The 19289-nt window shown below is 35.2% G+C and overlaps 1 protein-coding gene and 1 non-coding gene across 2 annotated transcripts in view; both read right to left on the bottom strand.

Annotated features, from left to right (window-relative positions):
* Positions 1 to 19289, bottom strand: part of ASCC3 (activating signal cointegrator 1 complex subunit 3) — a 366541-nt gene that overhangs the window by 278235 nt on the left and 69017 nt on the right. The window contains exons 5-8 of the mRNA XM_002714874.5: positions 18575 to 18695; positions 12611 to 12818; positions 11740 to 11881; positions 11041 to 11166 (exon numbers count right to left, since the gene is read on the bottom strand). Of these exons, the coding sequence (XP_002714920.2) occupies positions 11041 to 11166; positions 11740 to 11881; positions 12611 to 12818; positions 18575 to 18695 (597 nt within the window). The remainder of the gene's footprint in view (positions 1 to 11040; positions 11167 to 11739; positions 11882 to 12610; positions 12819 to 18574; positions 18696 to 19289) is intronic.
* On the bottom strand, positions 6490 to 6671 carry LOC127493395 (U2 spliceosomal RNA). Its single transcript, XR_007923435.2, has one exon. It is a non-coding gene; the product is annotated as a U2 spliceosomal RNA (small nuclear RNA).

The following is a 19289-nucleotide window of genomic DNA, read 5'->3' as shown; positions in this document are numbered from 1 at the left end:
GGTCCAACATGGGAAGCGGGATACACAGCAGACTCATATTATAGCAGATGTCCTAAATGGAACTCTGGCAAACATTATATTTTAATTATGTAATTTAAATAATTGCTGAGAATCAGAAACAAATAAAAATTTTTTGTAACTTCCTAAAAACCTCATCTAATTAATCAAATTTTGACATATTACCCACTTACTAAACCCAAAACAAATGCTAACACATTATTAAAAGCCTACTTCTCATATACTGATTCCTGGGTCTTGCCTATGGCAGTGTGCGTAAAGCTTCCACCTGCAACAACAGCATCCCATAAGGGCAGGGGTTCATGTCCAACCTGTTCCACTTTAGATCCAGCTCTCTGCTAATGGCCTGGGAAAACTGGCAGAGACTGATCCAAGTGCTTGGGTCCTCCGCCACCCATGTGGGAGACCTGGAAGAAGCTCTTGGCTTTGGCCTAGTCCAAACTGGCCACTGGGGTTATTGGGAGAGTGAACCAGCAGATGTGAGATTTTCTCTCTCTCTCTGCTTTTTTATATGTAACTCTGCCTTTCAAATAACTAAATAAAGCTAAAAAAAAAAATTTTGAGTTCTTTTGAAAGTAAGCTTATAATTTTTAAAGCTCTTCCTCAGTGTTTCCATAATACTTTATAAATATTCTAATATAAAAAATAGTGGACTTCCTTATAGTTACCAACTTTGTATAATAAAAATTCATTCTCAAGATTCTATATAAAAGTGACACAGACAAAGCACAATTTCCAGTATTTTAAGACAAGCCTGTTGGCTGGCGCCGCGGCTCAATAGGCTAATCCTCCACCTAGCGGCGCCGGCACACCAGGTTCTAGTCCCGGTCGGGGCACCGGATTCTTTCCCGGTTGCCCCTCTTCCAGGCCAGCTCTCTGCTGTGGCCAGGGAGTGCAGTGGAGGATGGCCCAAGTGCTTGGGCCCTGAACCCCATGGGAGACCAGGAGAAGCACCTGGCTCCTGCCTTTGGATCAGTGGGGTGTGCCGGCCGCAGCGCGCCAGCTGTGGCAGCCATTGGAGGGTGAACCAGCGCCAAAAGGAAGACCTTTCTCTCTGTCTCTCTCACTATCCACTCTGCCCGTAAAAAAAAAAAAAAAAAAAAAAAGACAAGCCTGCATAGAATTTTGAGCATGAAATCAGGAATGGTTCAACCCTTTGTACACCTAACAGTAGCTCTACTTAAAAAAAAAAAAAAAAAAAAAAAAAAAAAAAAAAAAAAGACCAATTGTTAAATTCATTATCAATGTTTCATATGAAGACCAGATCAAACAGTCAAGAAAGAACTCAATTCTTCAGTTCTCCAAGAAGTCTCCAAGAATAGCTATAGTCAGCACAGATCCCCCTGCCTTCTATATAAGATTATATGGCATGCAATTTTGTACTTAATTTGAAATTGTTCTTAATGCATTTGATGTTGTACTAAATGCATTCCAAAGTATATCACTGATAAATACTCAACACAGATGCCTTCCTATGTCTTCAATGATGTGGCAAGCTCATGAAAGGCAGGAAAGCACCTTGTATTTCCTTCTGACTTTTTTTTCTTTTACATCTTCTAACAATACTTGCCAATTATAGGTGTATGAAAAATGTAAAAGCCTCATTTTTCCCTTTCTTCCTTACTTCTTTAACTGCTGATGTTAGGCATACAATTAAATGAGAAAATGAACAAGACGTTTATAAGAAAGTTGTATCTAGAATCACAATTCTGCAGTGAAACTGAAAAATTCCAAGGACATTAAAAGCAAGCAGAAAGAAAAGTTTACTTTAAAGATAAATCATAATTATTAACTAGACTTCTCCAAGTAAAAAATTAAAAGCAGAACACAATATATTTTAGGATGTTACAGAATAATCTTTAATATGCTAAGAGAAAATAACTGTGAACTCAGAATTCCATTACCAGCAGAAATATCTTTCAAAAATAATGGCAATTTAGACCAATAAAAATCAAAAATATTTGCTAACACTAATTTTCACTAAGAAAACTCAAGAAATAAAAAGTGATAGAATATAGAAGCACTGAATAGAGTTTTAAACAACAAGCAAAATATAAAGGCAAGTCCAAGTATTTACAGATTATAAATTAACAACAATAATGATATTTGGCCATGGAAAATGGAATTAAAAGATAAACTTATTTTTATGGGGATAAAAACCTCCAAATCCATGTATAGTTTTTTTCTGTAACAGAAATTTTCCATGAATTTTTTGAAGACCCCTTTTTATAAGTTAAATGCATCTTGTACAGGACATGTGTTTCACATTCATAGTGCATTAATTCATAAAAGAATATTTATGGATACAAGAAAAAATGGAAGTTTTATAGAAAAAAAGAATTATTCATACTCAATATTTCTAACAATTCAAATCTATTCTTAAAAAAAAAAGAATCTTCCCAGAAATGTAACCAACGAACTCCTAGAGGGGGTTACAGCTACCAAATATTCAGTGTCCCAACTACTAATTTTCATTGCTTTTGAAAAATATACTATTCATTTAGCTATTCTTGCAGTGGTTTACTCAAACTGCCAAGAAAACAACTTTTTGCCATGACTCCAGTCAATCAATGATTCCACAGATCCTGAAACTAAGAATATATTGTTCCCATTTTGATCTAACTACTCAAAAAACCTTGTAAATAATGAAGCAGCATTACCCTGGTTACAATCATTAATTGTTGTGCAAATAGACCCTGAGTAAATTTCCTAATGCAACATATTTAAAATGAAAGCAGTGATGCAGAAGAATGGACACACTAGGCAAAAAAGGACTGTATAATAAAAACTAAAGATATGAGACTAACAGTTTAAGTCCAACAATTCAAAATCCCTAGTTCAGGTTCAGAATTGAATTCATTTCTCCAGCAAAAAAAGATTAGAGTCTGAAAAGAAACCTAAAGTTCTTATAACCTCTAAAACAAGTTAGATACTCAGAGTTACATGGATTAATCTAAAGGAATTTCCCAAGACATATGAATAGAAACACAAATCCTACATCTGTTTTGATTTGATTGTATGAGATGAAAACATGCTCATGTTGAGCATATCCATTATCAAAAGGTATTGCATTGCTTGCTCAGAACTATCATTCAGGGATTCTGAAGTACATTATATTTCATTTTGGAATTATCAAAAATTATATTACACAAGAAAGAAGAATGATCAGTACCAGAGGTAGAAAATCTTTGGGCAATTGTCAAAGAATACCTAAATACAAAGTATACCATTAGTTACCTTCAGGAACAGAAACTTAAGCTGCTAATAAATTACCGTTAAATCACTAGATGTGAAATGGAAATACAGAGATGATAGGAAGAATAAATACAGAGAAATTATGCCAAAACATGAAAACATACAAAGAAATTTAAACAGCTATATTCTTTTTTTTTTTTTTGTAGAATAACAATATCTCCCTAAGTGGAGAAATTCATGTATACCAGTTCTAATGGAATGAAGTAGGACATAAAGGTAATGGAGTTGGGAATAATTACTCCATCAAAAGTTCACAAATTCCCTAAATTTAACAGAATCTTCATTATTTATCAGATTTTATTTTTTAATATAAAATAGCTCATAACTCTGGAAATCAAGTTATAGCAAGTTAAAAGGTGTGTTGGTCCATCTCTGAAGGAGCCTAATAGCTAACTACATTTGTATATGAGTAATTATAAGAGGAAACAAAAAAGTCCTATTTTCACAGCTTAAAATTAGTATTGGAAAAGAAAAGTCAAGTCTTAGGAAAACTGAGAAAAGAAAGAAAAGTTGACCCAACTCTACCTTTTCCTACTCTTTATCTACAAGGGTGGTTCTTAATGGTCAATTTTGTTCCCATTGTCTACCATCAACTCCCTACCCCCAGGGAAACATTTTAAAATGTCTGGAGATAGCTCTGGATATCACAACTAGGGGAGTGGTGCTGGCAGATTATAGGTACATAAACATTCTATAGTGCATATGGTGGCCCCTGGCAACAGAGTTAAAACCTCAATAATTCTGAGGTTACAAAACCCCCAAAGAACAGAGCTATCCAATGGGAATTCCTGTGATGCTGGAAATAGTCTTAATATATATGGTCACTGAACATTTGAAATGTGGTAAGTGTGACTATGAAACAGAACTTTTTTTTTTTTTTAAGATTTATTTATTTATTTGAAAGTCAGAGTTACAGAGAGAAAAGGAGAGAGACAAAGATGTTGTATCCACTGGTTCACTCCCCAGATGGCCACAATGGCCAGGACCCAGCCATGTTGAAGCCAGGAACCAGTAGTTTCTCAAAATTCCCTCTACTCTCAGCACCATTCCACAGGATACACATCCTGCATGAATCCCAGAACTAGGAACAAGATGGATATTACTCCTAGGATTAGGTTGTGCTATACAGAATAGTGGCCCTATAGATAGGAAGCTTAACAGAATGGGTTTGACTAACTTACAAGAATTCTTTAAAATCAAGTCTTCTCAGCTGCCAGCAGAAGAAATCAGAGATCTGGAGCATGTGTCTTGACATTCCACTGCTGTCTTTCAAAGTGTAGGGGACCATGTGGCAAAGAACGTGGGTGGTCTTTAGGCATTGAGAACCACCCCACCCCCACAACTGACAGACAGCAAGAAAGCAAGGACTTCAATCTTGCACTTGCTACAACATGAATGAACTTGGAGGAGAACCCTTCCCCACAGCTTACAGATGAATGATTGACTTTGATCAACATCACACCCAAGGAAATCCTAAACAGATAAACCTGTCAATATCACCCACATCTGACCTCCAGAACTATAATAAAAAGAAGAACTCACTCAATTTATTGTAATTTCTTAAAGAGCAATCTCTTTTACAACTTAACCAGTGATAAAGGGAAAATCTTTTGTAAAAATCAACTGAAAGAAAAAAAATTTATTACAAACCATGATTGAGAGCATACTTCCTATTTGATACAATGCAAGCAAGAAGACAATGCAGCAACACCTGTAAGTACTGAGAGAAGAAATTGTTGGTCTAGAATTTTGTATTAAATGAAAAAGCATCATTCAGAATCAAAGAGAAAAAGGAAGACTTATTCAGACATAAAAGCTGAGAAAATTCATCAGCAGCACAGCTGCACTACAGGAAATGAACACCAGATGGAAATCTTGATCCACACAAACGAATCCAGGGTCCTACTGGGTGCACAAGTATAAAAACTGTATTACTGCTGAGACATCTTGAAATGTATCTTCAAAAAGACTACTTCAAGCAAAAAGACTATCAGTATACTGTGAAGCTAAAATAGATGTAAACGCAAAATGTATGACAACAATTATATATAGGTCAAGAGATGAACAGTACAAGAGTGTTGTAAGACTGATACTACACTTAAAATGGTCAGGCAGGTATCTGCGATAAATTACAGATACAGATTATAAACTCTATTTTTTTAAGATTATTTATTTATTTATTTATTTGAGAGGTAGAGTTACAGACAGTGAGAGAGAGAGACAGAGAGAAAGGTCTTCCGTCCGTTGGTTCACTCCCCAATGGCCTCAACGGCCAGAGCTGTGCCGATCCGAAGCCAGGAGCCAGGGGCTTCTTCCCAGTCTCCTATGTGGGTGCAGGGGCCCAAGGACTTGGGCCATCTTCTACTGCTTTCCCAGGCCACAGCAGAGAGCTGGATTGGAAGAGGAGCAACTGGGACTAGAACCGGTGCCCATATGGGATGCCGGCGCTGCAGGCGGGGGATTAACCTACTGCACCACAGCGAGGGCCCCATAAACTCTATTTTATTATTATTCATTTGAGAGGCAGGGACAGAGTGAGAGAACTCCCATTTGTTGGTTTACTCCTCAAATACCTACAACAGCAGAACTGAAAGGCTAAAGCCTGAAACCAGGAATTCAACCTAGATCTGATGTGGGTGGCAGGAATCCAAATACTTGGGTCATCACTACTACATTCTAGGTTCTGCTTTGGCAGGAAGCTGGAGTGAGGAGCAACAGTCGGGTGTTGGAGCTAGTGGCTAGTGTTGTGACGCAGCAGGTAAAGCTGCTGCCTGAGATGCAGGCATCCAGTACCGGTTCATGTCCTAAATGCTCCACTTCCAATTCAGCTCCCTGCTAACAGCCTGGATAAAGCAACAAAAGATGGCTCAAGTGTTTGGGCCCCTGCCATCCATGTGACAGACCCAGATGAAGCTCCTGGCTCTGACCTAACCCAGTCCTGGCCATTGCTGCCATCTAAGGGGTGAACCAGTGGATGGAAGATCTCTCTCTGTGTGTGTCTCTCTCTCTGTAACTCTTTCAAATCAATTAATAAACCTTAAAAAAATATATAAACAATTAAACCAATGCACTCCAATGTGGGATGTGGGTATCTAACTGCTAGGCTAACTCTAAAATAACCACTGAAAATATTACAATAAATTCTCAGTAGATCAAAGGTTAAAAAAACTGATCATATATTGAATGGCTCCGTATAATAAACTCTTTGATTAAGAAAATGGGTTGATGACTACCACCTCTAGCAGACTTAGCTAACAAACACTCTAACTATGCTTATCAATGATACACACTGCTATAGTAGACAATGCTGGTTATCTCCACATAGCCACTCTTCCATATTTTTTTTCTGATAAGAACAGATACTACACTTGATCTTAGCCAAAAGGCTGAGAAGCGATCCATATTGTTTTTTCTAATAAACTTTTTTTCCAGAAAACTTTCCCCCTTCCATAAAATCATGCGTTTTACTAATCTAGTCATTATTATTTTATTTCCCTCAGATTTTGGAGGCTAACATCTCACAGACACAAGAAAAACATTGGACCTTCTTTTCACAGTAACCCTGGAACAAGCGAAAAGATAAAAAATAAAGAGGGTATGAGAGTGCAAAGATGACCTAGGTTCTGAATGCAAATGAATGAACTGACCTGGACTACTTGCCTTCACTACACCTTGGTGTTATCTGAAATAATATATTTATTTTTTCATTAGTTTTTTTTTACTTGCAATCAAAAGAAGTCAACGTGATATGAAAATTAAATCTCAACAAGTAATCATCACAATATAGTACTTGTTGGTTTTCAATATAATTTGTGCTTGTGGCTTCCTAAGTTTAACATATCTAGAAACCATACCTGCTATGGAAGTCTCTTAGTCTTCTTATAAAAGTACTAACACTTGGGCACAGATCATAAAATAAAACTTTGCTACACAACGAATAGTAACAATTTTTGGAAAAGGGGTGTTTAAATTATGACTGTCTTTAAATGCATAAGTTTTTTGTCACAACATCTACTTCTTATTTTCTCCCAACATTTTTTAATTACCAAACTCCAATATTCATTCCCTTAGAATTATTCCAAGAATCATGGCCAATGAATTATTATTAGTGCTGTAAGTGAATTATGTTTGAAAAACTGCTTATATAGTTCAATTACCTATTCATCTGGAAAGATGAAAAATCCACATTCCTATTAATTATAAAGCACCCTGTTATATCTTAATCAAGCATAGTATTTCCCTCTAAGAATTAAAAGCCGTTTCCTTCAATGTTATTTCCTTCAGTATAACCTAAACAAGTTCATCCAACTTAGACTTTAAAAATGAGGCAAAAAATGGCTTGGTGCAGGGTGGCAGTTCATAATTCAGGTGAAAAGATAAAATACAAACTTTTATTTTCTTAGAAATTATAAAATAAATCATTTCTATGTTAGTTTTTGTTTTTCAGATATACATTATACTTTATATATACTTCACATATATAAAAATATACTTTATATTCCAAACATGTGGAGTAATACTGAGTGCTACCTACAAGATCAGAAAGATAAAAAATATTCACCATAGTAAGATATCTAGAATAGTTTCTGGTTAATTGATGGAAACAAAAAAATCTGTCATTATTGACCTCATTGCTTAAGACTGATAATTTGGAAAAGCCCAAATAGAGTAAGAATAGAAGCATTACTTTTTCTTTGGCTTCACTTTGTTCTCTGATCCTAAGAGGCTCCTAAAGTTAGTGTTTATTGATAAGGTTTGATCCCATCAAATCATGAAAGCAAGAAAGTTAAAAGAAGCATCTAGAAAAACACTTCAGAGTACAGATTTTTTTCAGGTGATCATTTTGAAAAAGACTGAATATGCCCAAATGAAAAGTCTTTTTCTTTTTTTTTTTTTTTTTTTTTTTTGACAGGCAGAGTGGACAGTGAGAGAGAGAGACAGAGAGAGAAAGGTCTTCCTTTGCCGTTGGTTCACCCTCCAATGGCCGCCGCTGCAGCCGGCGCACCGCGCTGATCCGATGGCAGGAGCCAGGATCCAGGTGCTTTTCCTGGTCTCCCATGGGGTGCAGGGCCCAAGCACCTGGGCCATCCTCCACTGCACTCCCTGGCCATAGCAGAGAGCTGGCCTAGAAGAGGGGCAACCGGGACAGAATCCGGCGCCCCGACCGGGACTAGAACCTGGTGTGCCGGCGCTGCAAGGTGGAGGATTAGCCTATTGAGCCACGGCGCCGGCCCGAAAAGTCTTTTTCTAAAGCATCCCACAAGAATGCTTATTATACTGTCAGGAGTGTCATTGATTTTATCAGAACCATGGCCTTGAATCAATGTGGTATTAGGAAGTGCTATCAAGAAATAGTAACTGAGGTCAGTGCTGTGGCATGGCAGATAAAGCCACTGCCTGCCATGCCAGTATCCCATATGAGCACCAGTTTGAGTCCCAGCTGTTTCTTTTCCAATCCAGCTCCCTGCTAATGCACCTGGGAAAGCAGAGGAGGATGGCCCAAGTGCTTGGACCCTTGTACCCATGTGGAGACCAAGAAGTAGCTCCTGGCTCCTGCCTTCAACCTGGTCAAGTCCTGGCCATTGTGGCCATCGTGGCCATCTGGGGAGTGAACCAGTAGACGGATGATCTCTCTCTGTTTCTCCCTCTCCCTCACCCTCCTTCTCTCTCTCTCTCTCTCTCTCTAACTCTGCCTTTCAAATAAATAAATCCTTTTTAAAAAAAGAAATAGTAACTAAATACAAAGTTTAAAACTAAAAAGTGATTTTACCATTTTTTGACACTGGTAGAAACCTTACAAAAATGATTTTCTAAATTTCAAGAGGAAGGAATAAATGCAGCATAAATTAAATTTCTAGTGTTCTGACTACTCTAATTTTCCTTGATACATGCTTACTCTGTACTGGCAACTTGAACATATCCTACCTAGTATAAAAAAGGCCCACATCAACAGAAGTATTGCTAAACTATCTGGAACTCTGTATCTGTATTTTATTTTGAGATCAATATTCCTACCTAAGCTTATGACATCTGGTGGAGTCATCTTAAGTGCTACAACATCAAACAGTCCATGAGACATTGTATTGAATGTATTATTCTTCCATTAGTATTAGCCATTATGAAAGTGAAGATTAAAACTACAATGAATAATCACTGTATAAATCACTGTCACTTAAATAAAAAAGTAAATAACATATAAAAAGGTAAATTCAATGGCTGAAATTTTTTTAAAAAAAATAGTGAGAACATCAAATGCTAGTATGTGGAAAAAATAAATTACACTGGGGTTTCTGGTGGGAATGTACAATAGTACAGTCACTCTACAAAACACCTCGGTAGTTTCTTTAAAAACAAAAACAAAACAAAAGTAAGCATGCAACCAGAATGTGACCCAGCAAATGCATACCTGGGAATTTGTGATAGATAAATGAAAAGTTAAGTTCACAAAAACAATTGTACACAAATTTTCATAACATCTTCATCTGTTACAGACAAAATTGTGTCCTGCTAAAATCTAAATATTGACAGTTCTAACCTCCAGTATTGGAGACAGGACCTTAAATGAGGTTAAGTAAGGTCATAAGATTGGGGTCCTACCCTGCTAGGCCTGGTGACCTTACAAGAAGTTGAAGAGACACTGGAGATCTCTCTCCATGCAAATAAAGAGAAGAAGCCCTGTTGCTACACAGCAAGAAGGCAGAAGGAGACTGAAAGCAAGGAAGATAGACTGCACCTAAACTGAAACAGCTGGTACTACCGAGATCTGGGACTTCCTCCAGAACTGAGAGAAAATAAGTTCTTGTTGTTTAAGGTACCTAGTCTGTGGTATTTTGGTATGGCAGCCCTAGCTCAAAATTATCCACAAAGCAGATGCCCCCAACAGGTGAATAATCAAACTGTAGTTATCTGTAGCATGTGTGGTAGGCAAGATACTGCTCCCCCAAGATGACCATGTCTTAACCCACAGATTCTGTGAATATATTATTTTCCATGACAAAAAGACATTAGGTGAATGTGAATGTGTGTGGAATGGAATGAACTCTGTACAGAAAAACTCTTTTAAGTATATAATCCAAATAAAAATGAACACAATACTTGTTTAGAAATAAGCATGGGTGCTGGTGCTGTGACATGGCAGATTAAGCCATCACCTGAGATGATATGGGTGCTGGTTCATGCCCCCACTGCTCCACTTCTGAGCCAGCTCCCTACTAATGGCCTGGGAAAGACAGTGGAAAATGGCCCAAGTGTTTGGACTCCTTCCACCCACATGGGAGAACTGGAGAAAGCTCCTGGTGCTTAGCTAAATTTAAGTGATGGACAATTGGATAGTACTATTCATTCTACATTTCCACAGGTTTGAAATTATTCAGAAATATAATGTTGAGGAAAAATAAATTAAAATACTTTACACCACCCCGAAAGTATTTGTTTTTATTATAGATTACCCGTTTGATATATAAATACAAGACATGAGTACTTTAAAATATTTTACTTAAGTCAATCTATGTATCTACAAAATTAGCTGAAACAACCAAACATGAAAATACAGACATGCACAAAATATACATTAAAATGATTAATGTATGAAGTAACGTATGTATTTTTTAAAATTTAAGCTTTACTGTACCTCTTTAATGACCAATTATATATGTCTTGTACCATGTTAACAACCTGTTGACTTTTAAAAATAACTTTGCAATATAAATCCATTCATAATATGCATCAAGTCTCAAAACCATCAATACTATAAAAGAGTTATCTTACCTCATCTAAGTCTTGGATATAAACTGGCTTTTCCTCGAGGCCCACCGGCATTGGTTCACTGTAGGGAATCTTAACTTCTTCACACAGCTTGCTGTTCTCCCTTTGGATTCCTTCTGGTAAAATCATCTATAAACACCAAAAGTAGAAGTTAAAAAATAATGAAAAGTAGAACAATTGCTTTGGGGAAGATTATTTAATGGACACACAGAGAGAATATACTACTGGTTTTACAACATGATACTGGTAAATAAATTTAACTAATTTACAGAAAAACAAACAAATATGAAAAACCACGCATTCAAAAAATATTCATTTATGATATATAACACACAGTTCATGGTATTTTGATAAGCCTTAATGTGTAAATTAATTAAATTGCATTCTTAAAAACAAATCTGTTCATGTAACTAGGAAAATATACAATAAACAGTATAAAATTTAACAGTAATGTAAATGACAAAATTTAAAAAAATATGAACTGTAAAGCTAATGGAAAAGAGGAAAACGAGTATGTTTTCAATATCTGCTGTGTAACAGCAACTTTATGCTGTGTTACTCTACTTTCTCTAATATTTTTAAATACAATTTAGTACAGTCTAATCAACTAGGCCTAGACTCACAAAGAAAATAGGAAAAAAATCTGTGTCTTTGCTCAGAACAGATTTATCACCCAAAAAAGATTCTATTCCAGTGACATACCTTTGCACCAGCAATGAAGGCTGATGTTTTCCTGGCTTCCGCCTGGGAATCATAAACATGCGGATAATGTATTTTTTCCGTGTCCGTGTCTCTCTGCCTGCTCAGAAGTGGGGCACTTTTAGCATTCAGAAGTGCCTGCTCTCTACAAACAGAAAAATAGTAGGCTGAATATGAAATTTTTACCTTGAAAGGAAAGCACACACTAAAACAAGGCTATTATAATACTTGCTTCAAGTAGTCTTCCATTATAGAAGAAAAGAAGTGAAACTACACAAAGAAAGATATCAGCTATCCTGAAATTCTTTGGGTAACCAAATAGGCTATAGAACATCTTTAATATTATTTTTAGACACCATCCAATAAGCTTGATTTAAGGTTCTTTACAATTTTTTTCACAATCCAAAGATGGTTAATAAGGTATAAAACCTGTTTTTAAAGTGGGTTTCGGTATTCAAAGAAGCAAGTGCAATATGCTTTTATTTCATTTTCTTCCTCTCTACTTCTAAATAAAAAAATGGAAAAAAGTACCATTAAACTGGAGAAAAAAACAACAACACAAAGATCTCAAAACACATTTATGTAGGTTTTATAAATCTTAACCTAGTGGCATGTGCACAGTATCTAACAATAGCTTACATCTATAATCTAAACCTGTCACCTACATGGATATAACCAAGATTATTCTAATTAGGTAGATCATTGCTTTCTTATCCCAGAAAATTAGGTTTTCATAACACAAAATTCTATTCTTATAAGAAAACGTGCCTAGAAGTAAGAATCATCTAAATTGCTAAAACTAAACAAAAAAAATGATGGCAAGTAAAAGTAGCAATTACCCCACAAGCATTTTTCAGCTTCTGGCTTTTATTACCTATGTATTCGCAATTCTTTAGGATCGAAGCATGTGAGTCCTTCTCCTGAACCTTCTCCATCTTCTCCAGCCCTTTTTTCTCGTCTGGCAATTCTCTTTTCTTCACGACGATATTGTTTCATTAACTGTTTTTCTTGTTCAGACTGAATAGTGACTTGGCAACCATAATTCGGTTTAGTATTTTCCCCTAAAATTTTTTTGCAACTGTCTAGGAAGCAAGTTTTAGAAACATAATGTTCATAAGCCTCAGACATGATTTAACCTTTACAAGAACTATCCCCATGAAAATATAATATAGCACAGTGTCCTTAAAGCTGATATCTTCACTTTTTATCTTTAAGGAGAGTTTTTAATCTTTTTAATCACAGTATATAAATAACACTGCATAGCAGAAGTCACCAATACCTTACTTCTACCTAAAGCTTAATGTTAACATTACAAATTTTTCAAATACCATGAATAAAATTTTGAAATTTGTTTACATAATCAGATATAATAATTATCAATACTGATGAGCATTTACTGTTATAAAATAACAATAAATATGAATAAAATGAAAATTCTTTCCATATTAGGTACATTCTCATGTAATAGGTAACGTTATACTCTGAAATATACATGGCATAGAGGATGAAATTAAGAGAAATCTATCTTGGTCAAAATATTTGAAATCCAGACATAGTTTCTTCATAATATGCATTTTCCATGAATTTATGTTACTACCTATTTATACATGAGATAAAATTTGGTAATATTAACTCAAGATATATTCAGATAGTGACAAGGGCAAATAAAGCACAAGTATGATCTACTTTCACGGACATGTCAAAAATTTATGGGAAATGGAATGAAGACACAAGTTTATTCTGGTACAAAAAATTCTGAAACAAACACATAGGAAGGGTTTTCAAAAAGTTCACAGAAAATGAGTATTTTTAAAAAACTTTGCAGGGATTTCAACTGTTTTTATCAAAATAAACTTGTCTTTTAATTCTGTTTTACTATGGCTATTTAGAGTATCCTCACATACTTTTTTTTTTAATTTATTATTTTTCATTGAGAAGCAGAGAGACAGACAGATAGGCAGACAAGGATTTTCCAACTGCTGGTTCATTCCTCAAATGCTCACAATAGCCAGGGCTAGTTCAGACTGAATCCAGCTCTCTCACGTGTGCAGCAGGGACCCTAGTGTTTGAGCCATCACTGCTGCCTGCAAACATGCACCTTAGCATGACACAGGATCAGGAAGGGAGGCTGGTTTCTGAAATACTGACTTAATTGTTGTGCCAAGCACCTGACCCACTGATATACTTTAAAAATAATAAATAATAATATAATCACTAAAATAACAGAATCACTAAAGGGAACCAGGTCAATCAAAATTCAGTTCTTAAAAACTACAATTTAGGTCTGTGGCATGGTCAGCTCAATATTCAGGAAAAATTTTCTTCCAACAAGATTATCTTTCAGAATCTTTCTTCAATGCAGGCCTAACAGAACTAAATGAGTTTTCTTCAGAGCAATCCAAGTCAGTCAGTAGTTCCTGTATTTGTTTATTACAGACACAAGTTTCTAACACTACTGCCAGACCAGGAAGACAATGAAGGAGGAGGTATGGCCCATACTGAGATGTTGAACAGTTATTTCTCAAATTCTTTTACAATTTTACCAATTGTTTTTATTTTCATTTTATCAAATTCCCAATACAATACAGAAAAGTGAAGGAATTAAATCTAGTACAAGATGGGAAAATTAGTTTTCTAATTCATTATAAGATCTTCACAATCTCACATATTTATCAGTACCTTATAACATAATTTTGAATAAGTCATTTAACATTCAATCACATGAAATAACAACCTTGTGAAATAGGTTTTCAAGTATAAGCCTTGGAAATGACAGTATGTCTCAAAACTATGAAAGACTATATAACCCCATGTATATTAAGACTAAATTTTACTGTTCTGTGAAAAGTATTTTCTGAAGTCATATATACCTCACATTCTAAGTCTTATATGCCTATTGTAACAATGGAGTTGATAATTAACTTTCAGTGTCAGAAAAAGAATATGTACAACATTCAAACAGCTTTCACATATATTCTGAGCTAAAAAAAAGTTAAATCGCCTGCAAAGACAGGAACACAGGTACAAAGCAGAATATGTGAGAAATGTGAATAGGTGCCTGCATCATGACACAGTTGGTTAAGCCACCACCTGAAATGCCAGCATCTCATAAAAGTGCAGGTTCAAGTACCAGCTGCTCCATTTCCAATCCATCTCCCAGCTAAAGCACCAGAGGAAGCAGCAGAAGATGGCTCAAGTACTTGGGCCCTTGCCACCAACATGGGAGATGTAGATGAAGCTCCTAGTTACTGGCTTAGCATGGCTCAGTCCTGGCTGTTGAAGCCATTTTGTGTGTGAATCAGCAGACTGAAGATCTTTCTGTCTCTCTTCCTCTAACTCTGCCTTTCAAATAATAATAAATAAATCTTCAGAACAAAAGCACTCATTTAAAAACATAAGAAAATAAAAATGTGAATAATGTCATGTGCTTCTGAGTATAAAGGAACTTCAGTGTAAAATTCTAAATCCTTTGGGTGACACACAAAGCTATGCTAATGTCAATTCCATTTTGAACAAATGTGATGGTAATAAAACACTATCATATATTTTTGTGTTCATCTCAATAAAGAAAGTAAAATTAGAAGACAAAATGTCTATTTCATTGAAATCTTTAAAATCTCCCAATCAGAATATATACTAGAATCCTGTAAGACTAAACACAGTAGGTAATTAAAAAAAAAAAAAAAAAAACAAAATCATGTTGTAAAGTTACAATTGCTTAAATGTTTGTCTCTCTTTGAGTCAGGTTAACTGCAGAGACTGACAGGCAGAAACAAAATTAATAACCTTAACAATAAATCTAATATAAAATTTTACTGAAGAATACTGTAGAAGCTTGTATCCTTTTAGAATATAATTATGACAGAATAAGTCTCATATAACTACTCAAAAACTACTGTCACTTGACAGCCTGAACTAACTTGATTTTGGTTTAAGGTCACACCCTGTGCTGAACATTTTCCACATCAGCTCTGAAACACAGATTCAATTCACAACTATCCTTAACACAGAGGTCAGTACACTGTGCCTACTCACTTCTCACCTACCTTGCACTTCCTGGTTATAAGAAGAGACTTAGAGTAAGATGTATGTATATCTGGATAAAAAGACTCAAACAAAAGCAGAATCAAAGCTAGCAAACGCTAAATGAAAAGAAGCTTTGACACTCTAACACACAGATTTTGGAAAACAAAGCAAAGGATGGTATGTGGTTAATAACTAGCCATACTAAGGTGACTTAGGAAGTAATACAATTTGGTAATTATGAGAGAATTCTGAAAGATCATTAAACACAAAACTTGTATCAAAGGGCATAAGTGAATGGGAATAGTGATGACAGTGTTGAAGTAATAAGAGTTGAAAGATTATTTTTCTACAAGAGCATTTCCTTATATCTCTGAAATTTAAGGAAAATAACTTTTTATGCACATATACCAAAAAACTTACTAAAAAGAATTTTTTAAAAATATGCTAGTTGTCAGCGGATTTATAAACGTCCCAAATTGTCTATAAGATGATTACTATTCTTAGAAAGGAACAATAATGTTTTAAAAGGGAATAAATGAGTTAAAGAAGCTTGAGAAGGCCAGAAAACGTTTTGGGACAGACTCATGGCCCAAACATATATGTTTTTAGTAATCCTAAATTAATATTTGTTTTGAGTTTAAAAGTGTGTTGAATCTAAGAAGTCACTATCTTAATAAAGTTTATAAATTGGACATAATAAAACATAATGAACATAAATTAAACTACTAACTCATCATCCTCAGATTCCAAGCCCATATATGATTTTAGACTCATGTTAAGCTTTGTGAATAATTAGCATTTTTGAAAGTTGGTATCAGTAAATATCTCTATATTAACACTTAGGAGACTGAAAAAAAAACGAAACCAAATTCTTAGAATTTACAATATCATAGCACTGGATATTTAAACTCATTCCTTTTCTTCTTATAGACATTGACTTTAAATGCTTTAAATGCTATTTTTCTGATTATGTACAACTCTACAGGTGGGAGGGAGCCCTCTTGGAGCAAGCAATTTACAAGTTTTCAATATACTTAGGGAACCAAGAAACCAAATTCAAACTTTCCGAGTTACTAGCAACATCAAAGCAACTCTAGGCTTCTGGGAACACTGATGAGTAGTTAACAAAATCTGTAAGGGGCTGGCATTGTGGACCAGGTTAAACCTCCACCTGTGATGCCAGCATCCCACATGGGTGCCAGTTTGAGCCCTGGCTGCTCCACTTCCAATCCGTTCCCTCCAAGTGCCTTGGGGGAGGCACAAATGAGGATGGCCCAAGTGCTTGGGCCCCTGCATCCATGTGAGAGACCCGATGAAGCTATGGGCTCCTAGTTTTGGCCTGGCCCAACCCTGGCTGTTGCGGCCATTTGGGGAGTGAGCCTGTGGAAGACATCTCTCTCCCTCCCTCCCTCCCTCCCTCTCTCTCTCTCTTTTTCTCTCTCTCTCAATAACTCTGCCTTTCCAATAAATAAATTTTAAAAAAATCTTAAAAAAAGAAAATCTGTAAGAAATTTTGGGATTAAATCAAACCTACCTTATTTCCTTTTAGTGCCATAATCATAAATATAAGTAGAAAATGACATGCTAAATAGAAGAATAGATGTTGAGTAGTTTGAAGAAGGGTGTATGACTCTTTATATTCTTCCACTTAAAAACATTGAGTCTATGCAATTTTGCAAACTATTTGTGAGGTGGACAATGAACATTTGTAAGAAATTTCATTTTCTTGCTTGTCACTTAAAACCAGAGTCTGGCATAAGCTGTGTCACAAATCAGAAGTTTTTAATAATTTTGGCTGCCCAGCCAACTTTCTATAATTCTTGAGGGTTTTTTTAATATATCTAATGCATGACACTGTAAGTGCTCAAATTGCTGACTGTGATAACTACAATGTAGTTACACAAGAGACTGTCATTGTTTTTAGATGTATGAAGAAGATTGTAAAGGTGAAATATCATGATGTCTGGAACGTACTGTCATTATTCAATGAAATTTAAAACATAAATGTGTATGTGTATATAGAAAGGAGCAAAGGAGACAAAATGTTAATGGCTTGGTGAATTTGCAAGAAGGCTGTGCAAATGTTCACTGTATTATTCAGCTACTTTCACTAAAGGTTTGAAAGTTTTAAAAGTGAAAAGTTGGGGCCAGCATTCTGGCATAACAGGTAAAGCTGCAGCCTGTGATATCACATGCTATATGGCTGCTGGTTTGAGTCCCAGCTGCTCCACTTCCCATCCAGCTCCCTGATAATGCACCTGCGAAAGCAGTAGAAAATGGCCCATGTGCTTGAGCCCTTGTACCCATTTGGGAGACCCAGAAAAAGCTCCTGCTCCTGGCTTTGGTGTGGCCACTGGGGAGTGAACCAATGGATGGAAGATTCTTTCTCTGTCACTCCATCTCTCTCTGTAACTCTGCCATTCAAAAAAATAAATTATACTTATAAATAAATTTAAAAATATATATGTATAAATAAATTTTAAAAAAGTAAAAAAGTTGGAGAGAAATTACACTACTATTTGGTCCATAGTGGATACTATATATAGTCACTTTTAAGTACTATGGCTGTTATAAGGAAATTTACCCAAAAAATTGGCATCATCAAACACTGTTATAATATGCTCCTATATAGGTCACTTACATTAGTCTCATAATCTGACATACTTAAATTCTCCTTTACAGGACAGTATCAGTAAACTACATAAAGTACCAAAAGATAATTAAATTAAAAAGATCTGTTAACCGATGAACTATTCCTTTATAATTGCATACTTTTGCTCAATCATTCCTTAAGAATTGTATATATTCTTACCTTGAAGAGCCTGAAACTTATGATCATTTGAAGAATTAAGGAATTTATCCACAATTGTGATTCTGTTCTGGAGGAGCTTCTCAATAAGATCAAGCCCTTCAGGTCCCAGCAGTTCAAATAGCTTATAAAAAAAAGGAAAAAATTAAAAAAAGCCTGTTACCTAAAAATTAACTTTTTTGAATAATTAATACCCTCTTCAACAGAGGAATAGTCAAGCTAATATAGATGTACCCAAAAATCTTAAGAAAAATAACTCCTCACATTGCTAAGTATTCACAGTTTTATAAAAAAGCTATCTGCAATTGCATTAAAAAAAGAATGTGAGTCCATTTTAAAAAATAATGATGATTTGAACATAGAACTTTAAATCACAGAATAATGAATACTTACATGTGGTTTCTCTGGTATAACCAAATGAAATGTTAAAATTAATTTGCTTTTCAACATACTGTTCTGGTTTTCCCAAATAAAGAGTAGTATTTTATATTACAACTTACTACATAAAATTTGCTATTGTAAAGAATTATACTATATAAAATTTGCTGAAGAACTGTTAGAAAGTTTTAAGAATTAATCACAACTACATGTCAAATTTTACATGTATTTTAAATGCTTAATAAATCTGAAACCTAAAACAATACAACAAATGGCTTATGTAACTTTATAATTTCTTGTACATATTCCACAGTCCTATGCAAACAAGTTGCCAAAGGCT

The sequence above is a fragment of the Oryctolagus cuniculus genome, chromosome 5 (assembly GCF_964237555.1).
Source record: "Oryctolagus cuniculus chromosome 5, mOryCun1.1, whole genome shotgun sequence".
Taxonomy (NCBI): domain Eukaryota; kingdom Metazoa; phylum Chordata; class Mammalia; order Lagomorpha; family Leporidae; genus Oryctolagus; species Oryctolagus cuniculus.
Note: the sequence above shows the minus strand (reverse complement) of the source record. Positions and strands in the feature narration are given on the sequence as shown.